The sequence below is a fragment of the Anguilla anguilla genome, chromosome 5 (genome assembly GCF_013347855.1).
Source record: "Anguilla anguilla isolate fAngAng1 chromosome 5, fAngAng1.pri, whole genome shotgun sequence".
Classification (NCBI taxonomy): domain Eukaryota; kingdom Metazoa; phylum Chordata; class Actinopteri; order Anguilliformes; family Anguillidae; genus Anguilla; species Anguilla anguilla.
In genome coordinates this window covers 53,417,985-53,433,370 of record NC_049205.1, presented here as the reverse complement: position 1 = coordinate 53,433,370, position 15,386 = coordinate 53,417,985, and the positions used below count along the sequence as shown (strand labels likewise).

Genomic DNA, 15,386 nt, shown 5'->3' with positions numbered 1-15,386 from the left:
TAATGCATGTATAGGAAGTGATGTCCTGTCGTATTGTGAAGTTCAGATTTTTAACTTACTGTAATTATGTACTGTCTGTATCATCCAATCACAGTGGACAAACAGGCAGGAAAACTCTTATAACCGGTTTTTTTTGTTTGATCCTTTCTGCCAACTGGGGACATTCCTAAGTCTGTGATATATGCATGGCTATGCCTCAATAGATATTTTCTCTGTTGCTGTAGGGATTGTTTTCCCCATGCATTTAAAATAGCAGTACTATTCTGAATATTCTGAACTAAATTCTAATATTGACCCTTATTTAGACATTCCTTTCCCTTAATGAAAAAGAATATTAAAATATATTATATATATATAGATTGATTTGTAGTAAAGATTAAGTTTAAATACAGCTAATTAAGATGAAATATGTTAAAGTCTCTCTCTCTCTCTCTCTCTCTCTCTCTCTATCATGCACACACACACACCTACGTACATGGCTGCACGCATACACAGAGCCTGAGAAACTAACACCCACAGTTTCACCCGGAGGCAATGATTCCATCACCGTGTCATGGCAAACTCCCAAAGGCACCGTAGAAAAGTATGTGGTAAACTTGACCAGCAGTGATGGCGAGAGCTCAACACAGGAACTGAGCTCCACTGTCCGGTCTCACAAGTTCTCTGGCCTGATGGCTGCGGAGGTGTACTCCGTGAAGCTGAATACGATCAGTGGGCCCTTCACTGAAGAATCGGAGCCGGTTTCAAACGCAACCTGTGAGTACCGATCATGCACAGATGGGCTTACTGGACTTGGCCCAAATGGGTAGCGAAGCCTCGCTTGATGGGGATGCACTTGATGTGGGTTTTGGACACCTTTATTCACATTCCACAGGGGATGTTCATGTGCTTGCTAATGTCTCTGCACTCCACTACACTTGCTAACATGGCTGGCTAAATGACTTGTGATAGATGTCCATGCTTTAGTGCCACACTACAGTTACAGTTACGCCCAGCTCAGCTTTAGCAGTGTCACCCTCCCCTTCACGCAAAGCAGGATTGCTAAACTTAATTGCTGACCCAGATTCTGGACTGCAGCTCATTCTGTCAAATTTGTGACATTGTTGTGTGCCCCTCCCACCAGATCCAAACCAGCCTGGACAAATCACATTAAAGGAGAGGACCACCAACTTCATGTTCTTAGAATGGGGTGAAGCCCCTGGCAATGGCTCTTTCAACTACAGTGTGTTCTACCTGCCAGCTGCCAACACCACCATCACCCAACACTGTAACACTGTCAATCTGTCAGACCTGGCACCTGGGACCGCCTACAACATCTCCGTCTCCACTGTTGGTCCACTGGGCTTCACCAGCCTGCCAGTCCGGATCCAGGTCACAACTAGTAAGCACTTTTACACACATCTTGCTGTGTGGTGAGCAGGACCTGTTAAATGTGTGTTTGTGTGTTTGTGTATGCGTGTGTGCATGCACACACATGTTTACTTGTCTACTGTATGTGTGTGGGGAAAAACATGACGGTTTTCTAAAGATTCCACTGAGTAGTGGCATCTATCACTGAAGCCACTCAAAGTGTGAACATGAATTTGTGGAGAAAGTCGATCTTGTTCTGTCCTTGGTTCAAAAGGTTGTACATTTTTCCTGTCCTACCAGGACCAGAGAGTGTTCGATCTCTTGAAGTGAATTCAACATCTGCAGAAGAGATCACTGTACAGTGGGAAGCTACCAGATACCGCTACAAAGTGGCTGCAGCAAACTCCTCAGATGAAACGGACCAGACACATTATCGAGTGAGGAATCTCACTCCTGGAACTCAGTACACTGTCAACGTAACAACGCTGGCATGTGATGGGACAGAGGGAATCCAGAAATCTGTGACAAACTGCACAGGTGAGGGATTTATATCATTTTATTAGTCTGGCTTCAGATTTTTTCTGCATTATGCAAGTTGTGTTTTTGTGTACTCAATTCACTTAATAACACTGGCCCCATTATTGTAGTTACACCTGTAATATTCTGGAATAGAAAAAATTCTGTGCGATGGATTGAATGTAATACATTACAGGACTAGCAGTTTGTAATGGCTGCTGTAGAACCCCTAGTGTGCTCTCATATGGGGGGGAGGGGCAGAAAGGCAGGGAGGCAGGCACTGGAGTTTCTGGGTCTTTTTACTTAGGACGCAACTCGGAACAACTTAGAGGTGCCCTTTCTAAGGGGACCCCACTGAAACATTAACTATTCTTGGGGCATGCACTTACACAGTAAAATGTCCAGTGTTAATTCAGCTCCAACAAAGTACATATGAGTCCATGTATGAGTACATATGATTTCCACTGTAGATGACACATACACTACCAGAATCAGCAAGGCGTTTAAAGAACCTTTTTCTTTCCTTGTAACTTGTGATCTGGTCAGCAGTGTTTCGCTTATATTTGCTCCTTATTGCTGTGTTTTAAAGACGCGGCTCCAGTGACTGATCTGAGCTGCAAGGGGCCCAACCAGACTGATGCCGTGCTCGTGCTCTCATGGTCGAAACCCAGGGGCGCCAACCTAGGGTTCGAGGTTCTTCTGGACAACAGCAGGAGTCCGGAACAGACCAACAGCAGCTCCCACAACGTGACAGATCTCTTTTACAACACTGAGTACAATGTGATGGTCTGGACCCTCGGTTGTGGGAAAAAAAGTGTAGTCACTGAGAAGGTCTGCAAGACGGGTATCACAGGTACGTGTTCACACCTGTCTTTGTGCTGGTCTGTCGCTGCATCACGTGTGCGTTTGTCTCCACACTGCAGCAGACTCCCAGCCACAACTGGCTGGTAACATGGCCAAAGTCTCAACTTTGAGGCTTAGCAGGTGCTTGTGACGAGGCCCTTTATCTGCTTGATAGCCACGTGCCGTGGTACTTTTGAACCTTTGTAAAAATTGTTTCTAAAATATTCTGGCAACTGACAACAAACCCTGTGTGTCAGCCGGCTTAAGGTTTTGACATTTCTGCTTTAAGCTCCGCCTGCTCCTGACACTGCGGACGTGTCCATCACTGAAAAGGAGCACGACAAATTTACTCTGCGACTGAGCCGCGCCCTCTTCAATGAGACCCATGGCCCAATCGTGAACTACGGCGTACTGGTGACGTCAGATCGGCGGAGTACGTTTCTCACTTTGTCCTTTTTCCAAATGACGTATTATTTCCCGGAGCCTGTAGTGCGGCCTGTTGGATGGAGGAATTCTGTTTAATGTTTGTGTGGGTCTGTTGTTTGTATGTTTCACATTAGGCCTGTCTGTCGAAAATAATTCTTTGCTGAAGACCTACTTAAATAAAACCTACGATAAATGGACAGAAGGGAGCACCACTACATACCTGGCCATTTTAAAGGATTCTGAGAGCAGAAAACGTAATAGTGGAAATGACCTTGTTGTTGTCGTGGGAGATGGCACTAAGTTTGGCCTGTATCGCAATGGACCACTTACATCTAAAACGTACAGGTATGGCTAGTTTGGCAGCAGAAAGTTTGGGTTCATATTATTTATTTATGTGACAGTATTTTGCTATATTAATTGTTTTTGGTCATTTACTATTGTACCATATGACATAACCTCAAGTTTCATAGTTTTACCCAGCAAGACCCAGCCCAAAAGGGCTCTGTAAAATCTGCTTCATGTGCATGTGAATTTCTACTCTCTACTCAAAAAATAGTAGAAATATGAACTGACTAATAATTAATCTTTACTTTACTTTCTCCTTACTTTAGTTTTGCTGTTGTTACCTTTACCTATCTGGAAATAAAAGACAAACTGGTGTCTATTGAGAAATCCTTCTTCTCCATATCCAAGTTTTATAAAGAAGAAATAAGCCTACCAGTAAATCCAGGTATGTATGTCTAGTTATTTTTCACAAAACATGCAGCTTGGTTTCAGTCTTCAGAAGCTGTCTTTCCCAGTTAAATTCAGTTATGTTTCCTTGGCAGTATATACAGTACAAATGTACAGTATAGCCTTTTATGCTGGGCTAATACTGTTTGCTATATGCCTCCTGTCTAAACTCTTTCTGCCCAAATGATGAGAGTGGGTCTAAGGTAAAGGTGTAAGGTAAGGTAAAGCAGCAGATCAAATAGAAGGTAAGAGCCTGCAGAGAACACTCCAGATCTGACCATCTGAGTTCCGAAACCATATATAATATATGGAGTTGCCACCATTACAAAAGCTATATTACAATATGTAACTCAAGCATACATGATAAGTAAAATTGGGTGTCCCTTTTTGGATAAGATTGGTCGCGTCTGAACTAAAGCACCTACAACTCTTATTGCCTGAGTATTTTCCCGATCTGCCAGCAGAGGGCATCTCTCTCTCTCTCTGTTGCTCTCTCTCACTTTTTCTCCCTCTCTCCAGTGGTCGTCGGTGGTGCTGTAGGCGGAACTCTTGGAGCTCTGCTGATCCTTTTCTTGGCGACAGTGATTGCAGCTGTCTGCTGGAAAAAGTGAGTGAGACCCGTTTAAAAACATCATCCTTGATACGAGCAAACGAGAAATTGTTTTTTTTTTTTTAAAAAAAGGTCCAAATTCTGTAAATGATGTCTAAAGTACAGGCTGGAGCCTATAGTTGCTGCTTCAGGTTCATGGGCCAGATAGAAGGCTCTCAGGGGGAGGATGAATCACATTTACTGTGAATGCATTAAGAAAATAATGACCTTTCAAACCATGCATGTGCCTTTTTTTCAGACTTTCCGAAGGAAAATCTTCAGATGTCCCTATTTACTCTATGAGGTTATTTTCTTACATTTATTTGCATGCACTTATATTTATCAGATCTAATACGCAACTGTATTACTTCATAGATTTGAAGAATTACATTTAAGAATATAAAATGATGATGCGGATATTTATGCCAGAATATTAACAGATTTGCTTCTTGTTGTTTTTTCTATTGTTTTTTCACAGAGCAAAAGTGTAAGTGACTTCTTTATGTTTCTGTCTGTCCATCAGTCTGTGCCTAAAGTTATGAATTATAGAAGGTTATGACCAGTTGTTGTAAATCATAATCAGACATTGTGGTGTTGCAGCTGAACATATGATAGTCAGAATATTTGATCGTGCTAATGTCAACAACAAATCATACTGGTTTATTAACGTTTCTAGAGTGTTACTGGCTCTAGAAACTGACTGTTCTTTCTGGCCATTGCTGCTGCTCTCTCACACACCAAATCAGTGCACTTAGTGTTCATATTTTGCTCAGCACTTTCTGCATGCTTCTGTTTCTAGGATTCTCATAAGATAACTGCTAAATAGATGTCCAGTAATCTCATGAAACAGGATTTAATGTAATGTGATGTAACGCAGGAGTGTTCCTGTGAAAGTGGAGAACTACGAGGCTTACTACAAGCAGCACCGGGCGGATTCCAACTGTGGCTTTGCTGAGCAATTTGAGGTAACAGGAATTACATTCACTTCAATAATCCTCATCTATACTCTAGCATCTACTTGTGTCCTGCTTTAGAAATCTCTGCCGCACCCTGATTATGAGTACGATATGGTTAGTGCCTCTAGGCATCTAAAATAACAATGCAATAGCTAACACGATGATGTATTTATAGTGATCATGATATTCATTTCAGAACAGCACATGGCGTATTATTACAGGATGTGCTAAGCCAACATTTGCATTATTTTAAATGTGCCCTCTGAGCAGCAGAGATGGAAAGTCCATGGGTCAGAAAGTAAAAGTCCTGCCATGTGTTACTTCAACCAGTGAACTCAGCCAGCTGATTTCACTAATTAGTTCTACCTCCTGGCTGAAGAATTTTGCTAATTAGCAAATCCAGGTGATTGGAACAAAATACCTGGATTTTCCACCTCTGCTGAGCTGTGTGGGTGTGAAATGGGCTTGAGGTCAAATGTTTTATGCCAGATCTGAAGAAACCCCATTTTTCCCATGATTCCCTTTCAGAATCTGAAACCCGTGGGCGTGGCTCAGGCCAAGGCCTATGCAATAATCCCGGAGAACAAAGGAAAGAATCGCTACAACAACGTTCTGCCCTGTGAGTCCGCAGAGCCAGACCTGCGGTTCTACCGCACTGTAAAATGCACAGCACACACAGCCTGCACAGTGTTAAACATTCAGTGCAAATTCAAACAGGCATGACCTCTGCCCAGGTCTGACTTGGCGGATGGCATGCCTGCTGTTTAAATGTGATTGGGTGTGCTTTATCCCTATTGGCCAAATTCTGTTGGAAATGGCGTGCCTCTGTTTGAGTAGAATTACTTCTGAAACTGCGTGCAGATACTTCTTTTGTTGCACTAACATGCTTTTTTTTGACACTGAAGGATATATTATTGTGTGCATCGACGGTACCACATTAATGAGATTTAAAAAATAAGAAGAGTTGGACATTAACATCCTGTTAACCTCAAATATATTTACGTTTTTACTGTTTTACCTTGCAGACGATTCTTCACGCGTCAAACTGTCAGTCAATGGAACCCCGCATGATGATTACATCAATGCCAACTACATGCCGGTTTGTTTGAGCACTGAGAATATGGCGAACAGCCGCTATGCTCAGCGATTGTGCAGGGTTTCGGCTTTTACAGTGGTGGGCTTTTGGTTGCTGTCTGTTTGTAGGGCTACAACTCCAGAAAGGAGTTCATTGCAGCGCAAGGTCCTCTGCCCAGCACATTGAACGAGTTCTGGAGGATGATCTGGGAGAAGAACGTTCACACTGTGGTGATGCTGACAAGATGCAATGAGCAGGGACGGGTGAGTAGAGTCACAGTATGCACACACGCACACGCACACACGCACACGCGCACGCGCACACGCACACGCACACGCACACACACACACAAACAAACAAAAACTCATACATTCACACACATATGTGCACACACAAATATATATTATGTATATAAATTATTATTATTACATCACCTGATGTAGATGTAAATACCCTCAAATTAAAGCTGACAGTCTGCACTTTAACCTCTATTTCAAATCCCAAATCCCATGTGCTGGAATACGAAAAAAATATTTTTACTGTTTTATTAATGTTTTACTAGTACTTTTGCATCTAACTGTATATACACACACACACTCACACACATACATAAAAATAAACCACAAACACACACAAAACACACATTAGCATTTGATATATGAAGCATTCAAGGATGAGACCTACTTCAGACGCTATTGTAGCCAACAGATCCTCTCCCTTAAAGTGTTTTCGACTTTCACACGAGCATGGAAGAGTGTGATGTTGCACGGTCGGGTAATGCTCGCGAGGCTCTCTCCTGCTCTCTGAGGAAGGCGCTGTTCAAAGCCGAGCTGTGTTCCTGCAGGTGAAATGCGAACAGTACTGGCCCTCTGGGACCCAACAATACGGCAACATTGCGGTGAAGACCGCCTCTGACATCCGTCTGGAAGACTGGACTATACGGGACTTCAGTGTAAAGAATGTGAGTGACCTCAGTATGGAGTGTGAGATCTCCTCTGCGTAACGCGTCTCCCCTCACATGAATCACACTCTGCTGTGTGGAGGGCAGCAGCAGAGCAGCTGGCAGACAGTGTCATGGTTTCTGATTCCTCCTCGCAGTCATGGCAACTTTATAGAGAAATGGCGTCTCCTCACCTCACTGTGCGTAATTGCATTCTTTCGCCAGCTGAAGACGGCGGAGACCCGCAACGTTCGCCAGTTCCACTTCACAGCCTGGCCGGACCACGGGGTTCCCGAAACCACAGAGCTGCTCATCAATTTCAGGCACCTGGTGAGAGAGCACATGGACCAGTACTCCCTCTACTCCCCGACTGTGGTGCACTGCAGGTGAGCAGCTGCTGTGTGTGTGTTACATCACATTACATTTTATTTGGCAGACACTCTTATCCAAAGCGACGTACAATAAGTGCATACTGGAAGTTATTGGAACAACTACAAAGCACAGGTCCATTAAGGTACAGTACTTTATTGTGTATCAGTTATCATGAACAGCAAGTCCAGGTCACAAAGTAAGCACTGGCTTGATCAGAAAGTTATGGCTAGTCAAACTAGAATGAGGCATGAAGACAAGATATGACAGTGCTACAACATCAAGATAAAGATACAAGTGCAATATACAGTAAGTGCTGGATGAAGATACAAGTGTGACATGAAAGTGCTACAGGATCAAGATGGAAGAATACAAGTGAAAATACAAGCCCTGCGGAGTAGTGATAGATTTAGTCCAGGTAACAATCTGAAGAGATGCGTCTTCAGACCACGACAGAAAATGGGCAAGGACTGCGTGGTCCTTAGAGGAATGGGGAGTTATATATACAAACACACCCCAAACAGAAACCTGCCTTGTGTTCTACAGTGCCGGAGTAGGGCGAACAGGAACCTTCATCGCCATAGATCGGTTGATCTTCCAGATTGAACACGACAGCATTGTGGACGTGTACGGCGTCGTCCACGACCTGCGCATGCACAGACCCCTCATGGTCCAGACAGAGGTGAGTCACGTTTCCCTGACTGCGCGCACTGTTCGCTACACACCTTGGTTAACTCTAAAGCAAACATCAATCGTGCAACCATCAGCTGTAAAACAGCCGTCCTACCTGCAGACTCTAAATGGCTTTTCCTGGAAGGCTGAGGAGATGTAACCCTGTTCTGTGAGCAGTACTTGACATGCTCTGAAATGATGGTTGGTTTGTTTTTGTAGGACCAGTATGTTTTCCTAAACCAGTGTGCCCTGGACATCATCAGGTCTAGGACTGGGACCAACGTGGACCTCATCTACCAGAACACAGCGGCACTGTCCATTTATGAGAACTTTGAACCAATGAAGCCAAAAAATGGCTACCACAATGCCTAACCAATGCCCCTGTTTTCACTGAGGCCATTATTTCAAAAAGGGAAATTCTTACACAGATGGTGATTGTTATATTTATTTTTCAACTCTATTGGAGAGTACGTCGACAGAGACTACTGTTTTGAATTCTTGTATAATTACATTTCAGGTAAGCATGAGATCATTTTACAAGTCAAAACAAAGTGACAATGAAAATGCACTGTTGAAAAAGGGTTCATCCTGACTGAAAGTTTGGAAAATATGAATGAACATGGAGTTTGTGGAAAGATATTTTTACGGTGATATACTTTTGCTACATTCCAACATGGTCGTCATACTAGAGATGATATGCTTGATATCATGGTGTGCAATCCATAATCTTTAGTTGTATATATCCTATTCTGCTGAAAAAATATTTTTTTGAAAAATATTGATTTGCCAAGGTATCATTCTCAGGATATAGTGTATTTTTTGCCGCCTGTCATGAGATATGTCACGCCTCTATTAAAAGAGGATTTTATCAGATGCTGTTAAAACATTTCAAGTGAAGGTTTCTGTGTGCTTTCTCTAGCACATATTTCTATGTCAGAGATTATGTAATTATGAGATTAATTTATATATTTTCCATTAAAAATGCTTATAAGGTCAGCATTTAATTTCAGTTCAGACTGTAGCTCCTCTTTTGTGTGCACTGTAACCCTGTGGAAAGTAGATCCCTTGACAGTAGATCCCCACTGGCACAGCCTTCTGTCAGGCCTAGATGGAAGGAGTACTGCTGTCACATTCCACCACAAAGCCTCCATCATACCAAAACAATGAAGTCCAAACCAATTTAAGGTCTCATATATCAGGACTTGGGGGGGTAGAACAAGGACGCACTCAGTGTGTCATTGATGCGTAGCACCATGAGTGCTAATAGTGGAGAGTCTTCAGATCGCTAAACATGTTTGAGTGTGAGTGACTGAGTGAGTTACACGCCAGGTCCATGAGGTGCCTCACATCTAAAAATATAATTTAACTTGAAAGGCCTCGTGCCTATGGCATGTGCAGAGACGCTGTAGACAGTGATAAAAGCCAAGCCTGAAAATGAAAGTGTATTGAAATGAATACTAGAGCTGACTGCTCTGTACAAAGCTACTGTAGTGTCCGTGCTTTTTTCTGAGGTCTATTGAGCAAAAGGCATTGACAGCACTGCTCCCACGAATGCACTGGCTGCATTAAATTTTTTTAGCCTCTTTTTCTTTGTAATTGTGTAAAAAAAAGTGTAACGTTTTGCAATGCAAGGGTAAGATGTAATGAATATGGATGAAGTGCAGTGACTGCTGTTATGTGCTATTGAAATATGAATCCCCATTTGTGCAATATCACATGTATCTTGCCTTGTTGCTTTCTTTTTTGTAATTGAATTGAATTGAATTGAAATTGCTAAGCCCCGTGCATCTGTCATATAGCAATCATAAGCCATGTGGTTATGACATGAGATCATGGGCTATAACCCTATACTTACTGTTACCTTTATTGCCTGTAATCCATAAATTCCAAAGTATGGAAAATAGCCAAGGAAGAGCAGCAGGAAGTCTGTGGTGTTGAAATCTGGTTGGCTGACAGTAATGAGAATAAACCAGGGATAGATTTTTGAGCTGTAAAACTTGTAGGATGACAGCAAAATATCAAGTGTTAAATCAACAGTGCATTTCACACCCGTTGAACTCTTATAGAGTGAATTTAGTACTTAATGGGCTAGTTTCACAGATGTAGGTTAAGTTTAGTCCTGTACTAAATTGAGTTTTGTGTGGAGAATCTTATTTCTTATTTTCCACAGTTTCACAGAGATAAAATGACTGAAGAAATTAAAAAATAGATCTCACACAAGGAATTGGTATAATGACTAAATTGGGGAGAAAATGGCAAAAATAAATAAAATAAAAATAGATCTCAATCCGGGCGAACCTACAGCACTCCCGAATCTTGGTTTAGTCCTTGTAGCAGGAAAACTTGAACTTTTTTAACATAGAAAACCCATAACAAATGGTTCTCAGAAATGTGGGCATGTGGTTTGTAGAGCAATAACTCTTGCCCTCAGATATATTTAAATATTTTTGAAAAAGTTGTTTCCATTAAACTGTTTCCATTTTTTTGTTCCACACTGTTATGAGAAGGGATTGACCATGTGGTTCATAAAAGATTTATTTCCTGTACTTGTTGAATATGTGAATTTCAATGATGAAACAATTGTCATCATGCCTTTCATGCCACTATTTCAAAAGTATTTCTACTTTTTTATGACTTGTGTTGCTCACACACTTCCATTTCTGTTGTTTTACTAGTGTTTGTAAATTAGATATTAATTTTATTCCTTATTCAAAGTCTTAATGTAATTCTGTTCAAAATGTATAATGCAGGCAGGTACAATATGAAATGTTAGACATGTCTATGCAGTCTGGGATTTTAAAAAATGTTGCACTTTTAAAAAGTGTGTGTGTGTGTGTGTGTGTACACATGTGCTTGTGTGAGATAGGGAGAGAATTTGAAAATAAAAAGTGCTGATACTATACATTTGATTATTAAATAAATCTATGCATTCTAAAGATATGGGTTTGGGATTTAATTGAATTATTTCTTTCCATGCTATGTCAGTAAATGCAGAAAATTCAGTTCATGAAATTCAGCTAATCTCTTTTCTTCGATGCCTTCCAGCATCCTTCCCTGGAAACTGTATAACCTTTTTATCTCAAAGTTATATTTTATCTGGCATTTATCATTTGAGTAATTGCAACTTGAAACCGATTTCAGGTTTTCTGGACAAAGCCGTGTGTGACGTTGAATCTTACGAGCATGCAGCAGTCAATAATGCTGCAATGAGTCACAGGACACTTTTCTTGTTTTACTGTGTCTATTGTGTCAACCTTTGGAGTCTTCTGTGACCGCAAATGCCCCATATCAGATTACTCACAACTGTAGTATCTACAGATCACACCAAATACTTTCAGAAAACAATCTGTAGCATCCCAGAACTACACACAGAAATCTCTGCCAAAAAAACTTAATCAGACAACACACAGCTGTATGCTCTTCAAATTCCACATAGTGATCTATGATAGAAAACTACCAGAAAACACACTGTAGTATCTTCATTTTTAAGGCCAGCACTGCAGTAGAATAGTTTTCTTCAGTCCCACTGATGGTATTTTACAGTATTCAATGTTCAGTACATACACCTGCAGTACAAACAACTCCTCTGCCTCAGTCCAGTGTTTTGCTATAATTTCTCCAACATTGTTCTCCATATAAAAACCCTTCACATCGTCCTTACCCTAACCATGCACTCTCTCGCACACGTTAATACATCCAGTGTCACCCGGTTTCTGTACCTCTTCCTCAGCTTGTACTTCCCATTTTCTCAGTTTTATTTCATTATCCCCTGTGCTGACCCTCCCCCCCCCCCCCACCAAACCCCCCTTCCACAGCACAGCTCAGAGCACACACACACCCCCCCCCCCCCCTCTCACGCTCACACACGAACACCCACACTCACTGCAGAAGTGTCCAGTGTAATGACTGCACATCGTGCAGGACCCCCCCAGTCTGCCGGCTCGTCCCACACACCCCTGAGTTCCAGCTTTTCGTTTCCTCGGCGACAGCGGTTTGTGTTGGGAGCGAGGACAGAGCAGGAGCAGGAGCAGGAGCAGGAGCAGGAGGAGAAGACTGAAGGAGCGTACATATTCCTGCACCAGTGCCTGCAAACTGTGCCACAAAAACCCTTCTGTCTGCAGATCCACATTTCCTCATGCCGTGCTGTACTGTGAGTACATCCATCCTCCAGCAATGAAGGGGGCTGGAGGGTCCGATTCTGTGGGTCTCTTTCACTCACTATCTGTCTCTCTCACTTGCTCTCGCTCTCTTTCTCTTTCTCATTCACTGTCTCTCATTATCTGCCTCTCTCAGTCGATCTCTCTCTCTCACTGTCTGCCTCTCTCACTCGCTCTCTCTCTCTCTCTATCTCTGCAGAAATTCCTTTGCACTTGTTTTCAGTAGCTTCTTGCCATTTCTATAATGTGGGCTATCAGGTGGTGCACTCTGCCAAACCGCTGGGTCTCAGTGGAATGCTGTGCCACACATTCTGGTATCAAATCCTGACCACACCAGGGGAGACCCTCGGCCATATAATTTTCCATAACATCGACCCAGGACAGGGGGTTCCAGTCGACAGGGCTGTTTCCCCTGCCTCCTTGCTCACCAGAATCTCCTCTGGTCTTCTAAACAGACAGGAAGAAACCAACAGCAGTGCAGCTTGTTAAAGGAAACAATGTATTAACTTTCATTGCAGACAGCCCTTAATAATAATAATAATAATAATAATAATAATAATAATGGCAGTCGGTAATGAGAACAAATACATTGTTTCCTGTAACAATATTATATTATGCTGTATATATTATTATTCACAGTGCACTAACCCAGTCAGCAGAGGGCGCAGTGAACAGCAAGAAAATGCTATAAATTGTGTTGGAAGTGCCAGGAGATGGAGTAAACGTTATGAAATATTTTTTTTTAATGATTGATTGATCGACGAATTATACCTACGGACATGGCTTTTCGGTTCCTAGTTGAAAAATACCCATGCAGCGCTCCCATAAAGCCACCTGTTGAGTAAACTTAAATTGGCAGCTAAATATACGTAATTTTAAATGGCCTGACGTGATACAGTCTTCCCCTTGGTCGTGGAAATGATAGTTTTTATTATCAAATATGGCTGAGTCATTTTTCTGCTTGTACGTTCAAGCTGATGTTATGTCATGTTGTGAGTTTTAAGGTTATGTCGAAGTCTTTTCTGTAAGAACTGGAAATACAAAGAAAACAAAATGCTCACACTGTAGGCTATTACACATGTGCAAAGTAGCCTAGCAAGCTATATGTAGTCCTTATAACAATCAGACTTCTTTTTCACACCCAAACACTAACTTTAAGCCAAAAGGTAAATTGCCAGCTGTAAACATTCCACAATGCTACAAATCGTCCTAAACCTAATGTGACTCTGAACTGAACCCAGCTCAGCGCTCCGCCCCGCGTTAGATTTGCTCCCTCCTTTCCCAGGGCGAATCTCAATTTCTCTGGCATTTCCTGCCGTTGCCTCAGCGAACAGCTGCATGGTCGTGGCTTTGGTTTTCTGAAGGCATTAACTTACACGCTGGTCCGCTATTCGTCTCATGTCTAGCTGCCGCGACCGTTCCCAGCCCCGGAACCAGAACGCCAACAAAGCGAATAGGAGATTCACGCGATTTATAAAGCCATTGTATTAGTTTTCTTCTGAGTATTTTTCGCCTTAAATGTTTCCATGAAGTAAATACTAAGTCTGAACGCTGGCTAACATGCTAACAATTTAATAACACTGGCGAGTTTTTAAATCCGCACGTGTTACGCTTTGTTAGCATATCTGTTGCAAGCTGAACTCGATAGGCAACAAACGGACGGCGATCGCAGACGCAATAGTGTCTTACGTTAGGAAGTTTTCTGCACTACCCGTCAACGTAGCGCGATTCCATGTGATTTGCTTAACCAGGCGTCTGTGACTCACTCGGGTCCTATGGTCACTAATTCGCAATATTTAAGAATAGTGCAATGATATAATTTGGATACAGCTGACGGTGAGCTACAATACTGAGTTGCCACGTAGGATGGACCTATATTAAGCAGGATAAAACAGGTGAGTCGTTTTATATCTTGTCTAGTAGACTATAGGCTTTTTGGTGTGAGCTTTTAACTAGATGTGTGTGTGTTTAGCTTAGCGTAGTTTAAAAATAGGATGGGGCTACTTGTGGTTAAGGCATGATATGATCTAGGCTCTGTAAGGCAATTATCATACGGGGTCCCGTTTACAACAGCATCACATAATTGATCCATCCAGACAATAGCAGTGGTTTTAACCTCGAGAAGCTTTTGTTGTGACAAAAGTAAAACCCCATACGATTGTCAGATATCTGAAATACAAGCAAAGGATTCCAGATTTGACTCATTTATAACGGAAACGGTATTTCATTTGAAAAGAGTAGTGTCCTGTGTTCACTTACAAATTGGGCGTTTCTGAAATAGTAACTGTTCCATAGTTTCACCCGTGAGGTGGTCACCACGGCGCTCTGTATTTGCCGAGCCCAGTATGTTGTAATGCGGTGTCAGGACCAAACACACCACTTCACTCCAGTAAATCATCATATAGTATAGGCCTTATACTTTATAGAACAGAGTCTTTCTGTGTGAATGCATTCTTGGATTGTAATTAGCCTCGTTGAATTGCAGTATGTTTGTATTCCTTAGTAACCTACAGGTGCAAAGTCCCCCCCTTCTCTTCTGCCGGCGTCACGCCTCTACCACAGACAGCTCCATCTTCCAGTCGGTTTAGCCCCTATTTACTGTATCTACTGCAAAGCCCAGAGCAGGGTTCTTAATGCTGCTCTTTAATCAGACTGTTTGCTTGTAAATCCGCTTGAAAAGGCGTTAAAAGCATAGTAATTCACCTGTTATTGCAGCTGCGTTGCCGATCACAGATATTTCTAGGATTTATCCACAGGCCCC

At 42.2% G+C, this 15,386-nt stretch overlaps 2 protein-coding genes across 17 annotated transcripts in view; both read left to right on the top strand.

Annotated features, from left to right (window-relative positions):
- The window catches only part of LOC118227346 (receptor-type tyrosine-protein phosphatase eta-like), a 43,139-nt gene extending 31,731 nt beyond the window's left edge, over window positions 1-11,408 (top strand). For 13 of the 14 annotated variants that reach the window (XM_035417697.1, XM_035417692.1, XM_035417694.1 and 10 more), the window contains 18 exons: window positions 496-756; window positions 1,124-1,381; window positions 1,651-1,887; window positions 2,456-2,719; window positions 2,999-3,142; window positions 3,270-3,480; window positions 3,747-3,865; window positions 4,387-4,474; window positions 4,716-4,760; window positions 4,935-4,943; window positions 5,334-5,421; window positions 5,941-6,031; window positions 6,438-6,511; window positions 6,616-6,750; window positions 7,332-7,448; window positions 7,653-7,813; window positions 8,343-8,478; window positions 8,688-11,408. In XM_035417697.1, the coding sequence (XP_035273588.1) occupies window positions 496-756; window positions 1,124-1,381; window positions 1,651-1,887; window positions 2,456-2,719; window positions 2,999-3,142; window positions 3,270-3,480; window positions 3,747-3,865; window positions 4,387-4,474; window positions 4,716-4,760; window positions 4,935-4,943; window positions 5,334-5,421; window positions 5,941-6,031; window positions 6,438-6,511; window positions 6,616-6,750; window positions 7,332-7,448; window positions 7,653-7,813; window positions 8,343-8,478; window positions 8,688-8,840 (2,591 nt within the window). In that variant the 3' untranslated portion in view covers window positions 8,841-11,408. The remainder of the gene's footprint in view (window positions 1-495; window positions 757-1,123; window positions 1,382-1,650; window positions 1,888-2,455; window positions 2,720-2,998; window positions 3,143-3,269; window positions 3,481-3,746; window positions 3,866-4,386; window positions 4,475-4,715; window positions 4,761-4,934; window positions 4,944-5,333; window positions 5,422-5,940; window positions 6,032-6,437; window positions 6,512-6,615; window positions 6,751-7,331; window positions 7,449-7,652; window positions 7,814-8,342; window positions 8,479-8,687) is intronic. The other variant, XM_035417693.1, reaches the window with a different exon arrangement.
- A 1,021-nt stretch (window positions 11,409-12,429) lies between these two features.
- The window catches only part of osbpl5 (oxysterol binding protein-like 5), a 46,586-nt gene continuing 43,629 nt past the window's right edge, over window positions 12,430-15,386 (top strand). Inside the window, exon 1 of one of the 3 annotated variants that reach the window (XM_035417806.1) lies at window positions 12,430-12,618. The gene's annotated coding sequence lies outside the window, so the exon portion shown is untranslated. Of the gene's footprint in view, window positions 12,619-13,961; window positions 14,521-15,386 lie in introns of those variants that run through there. The other 2 variants (XM_035417805.1, XM_035417808.1) reach the window with 2 other exon arrangements.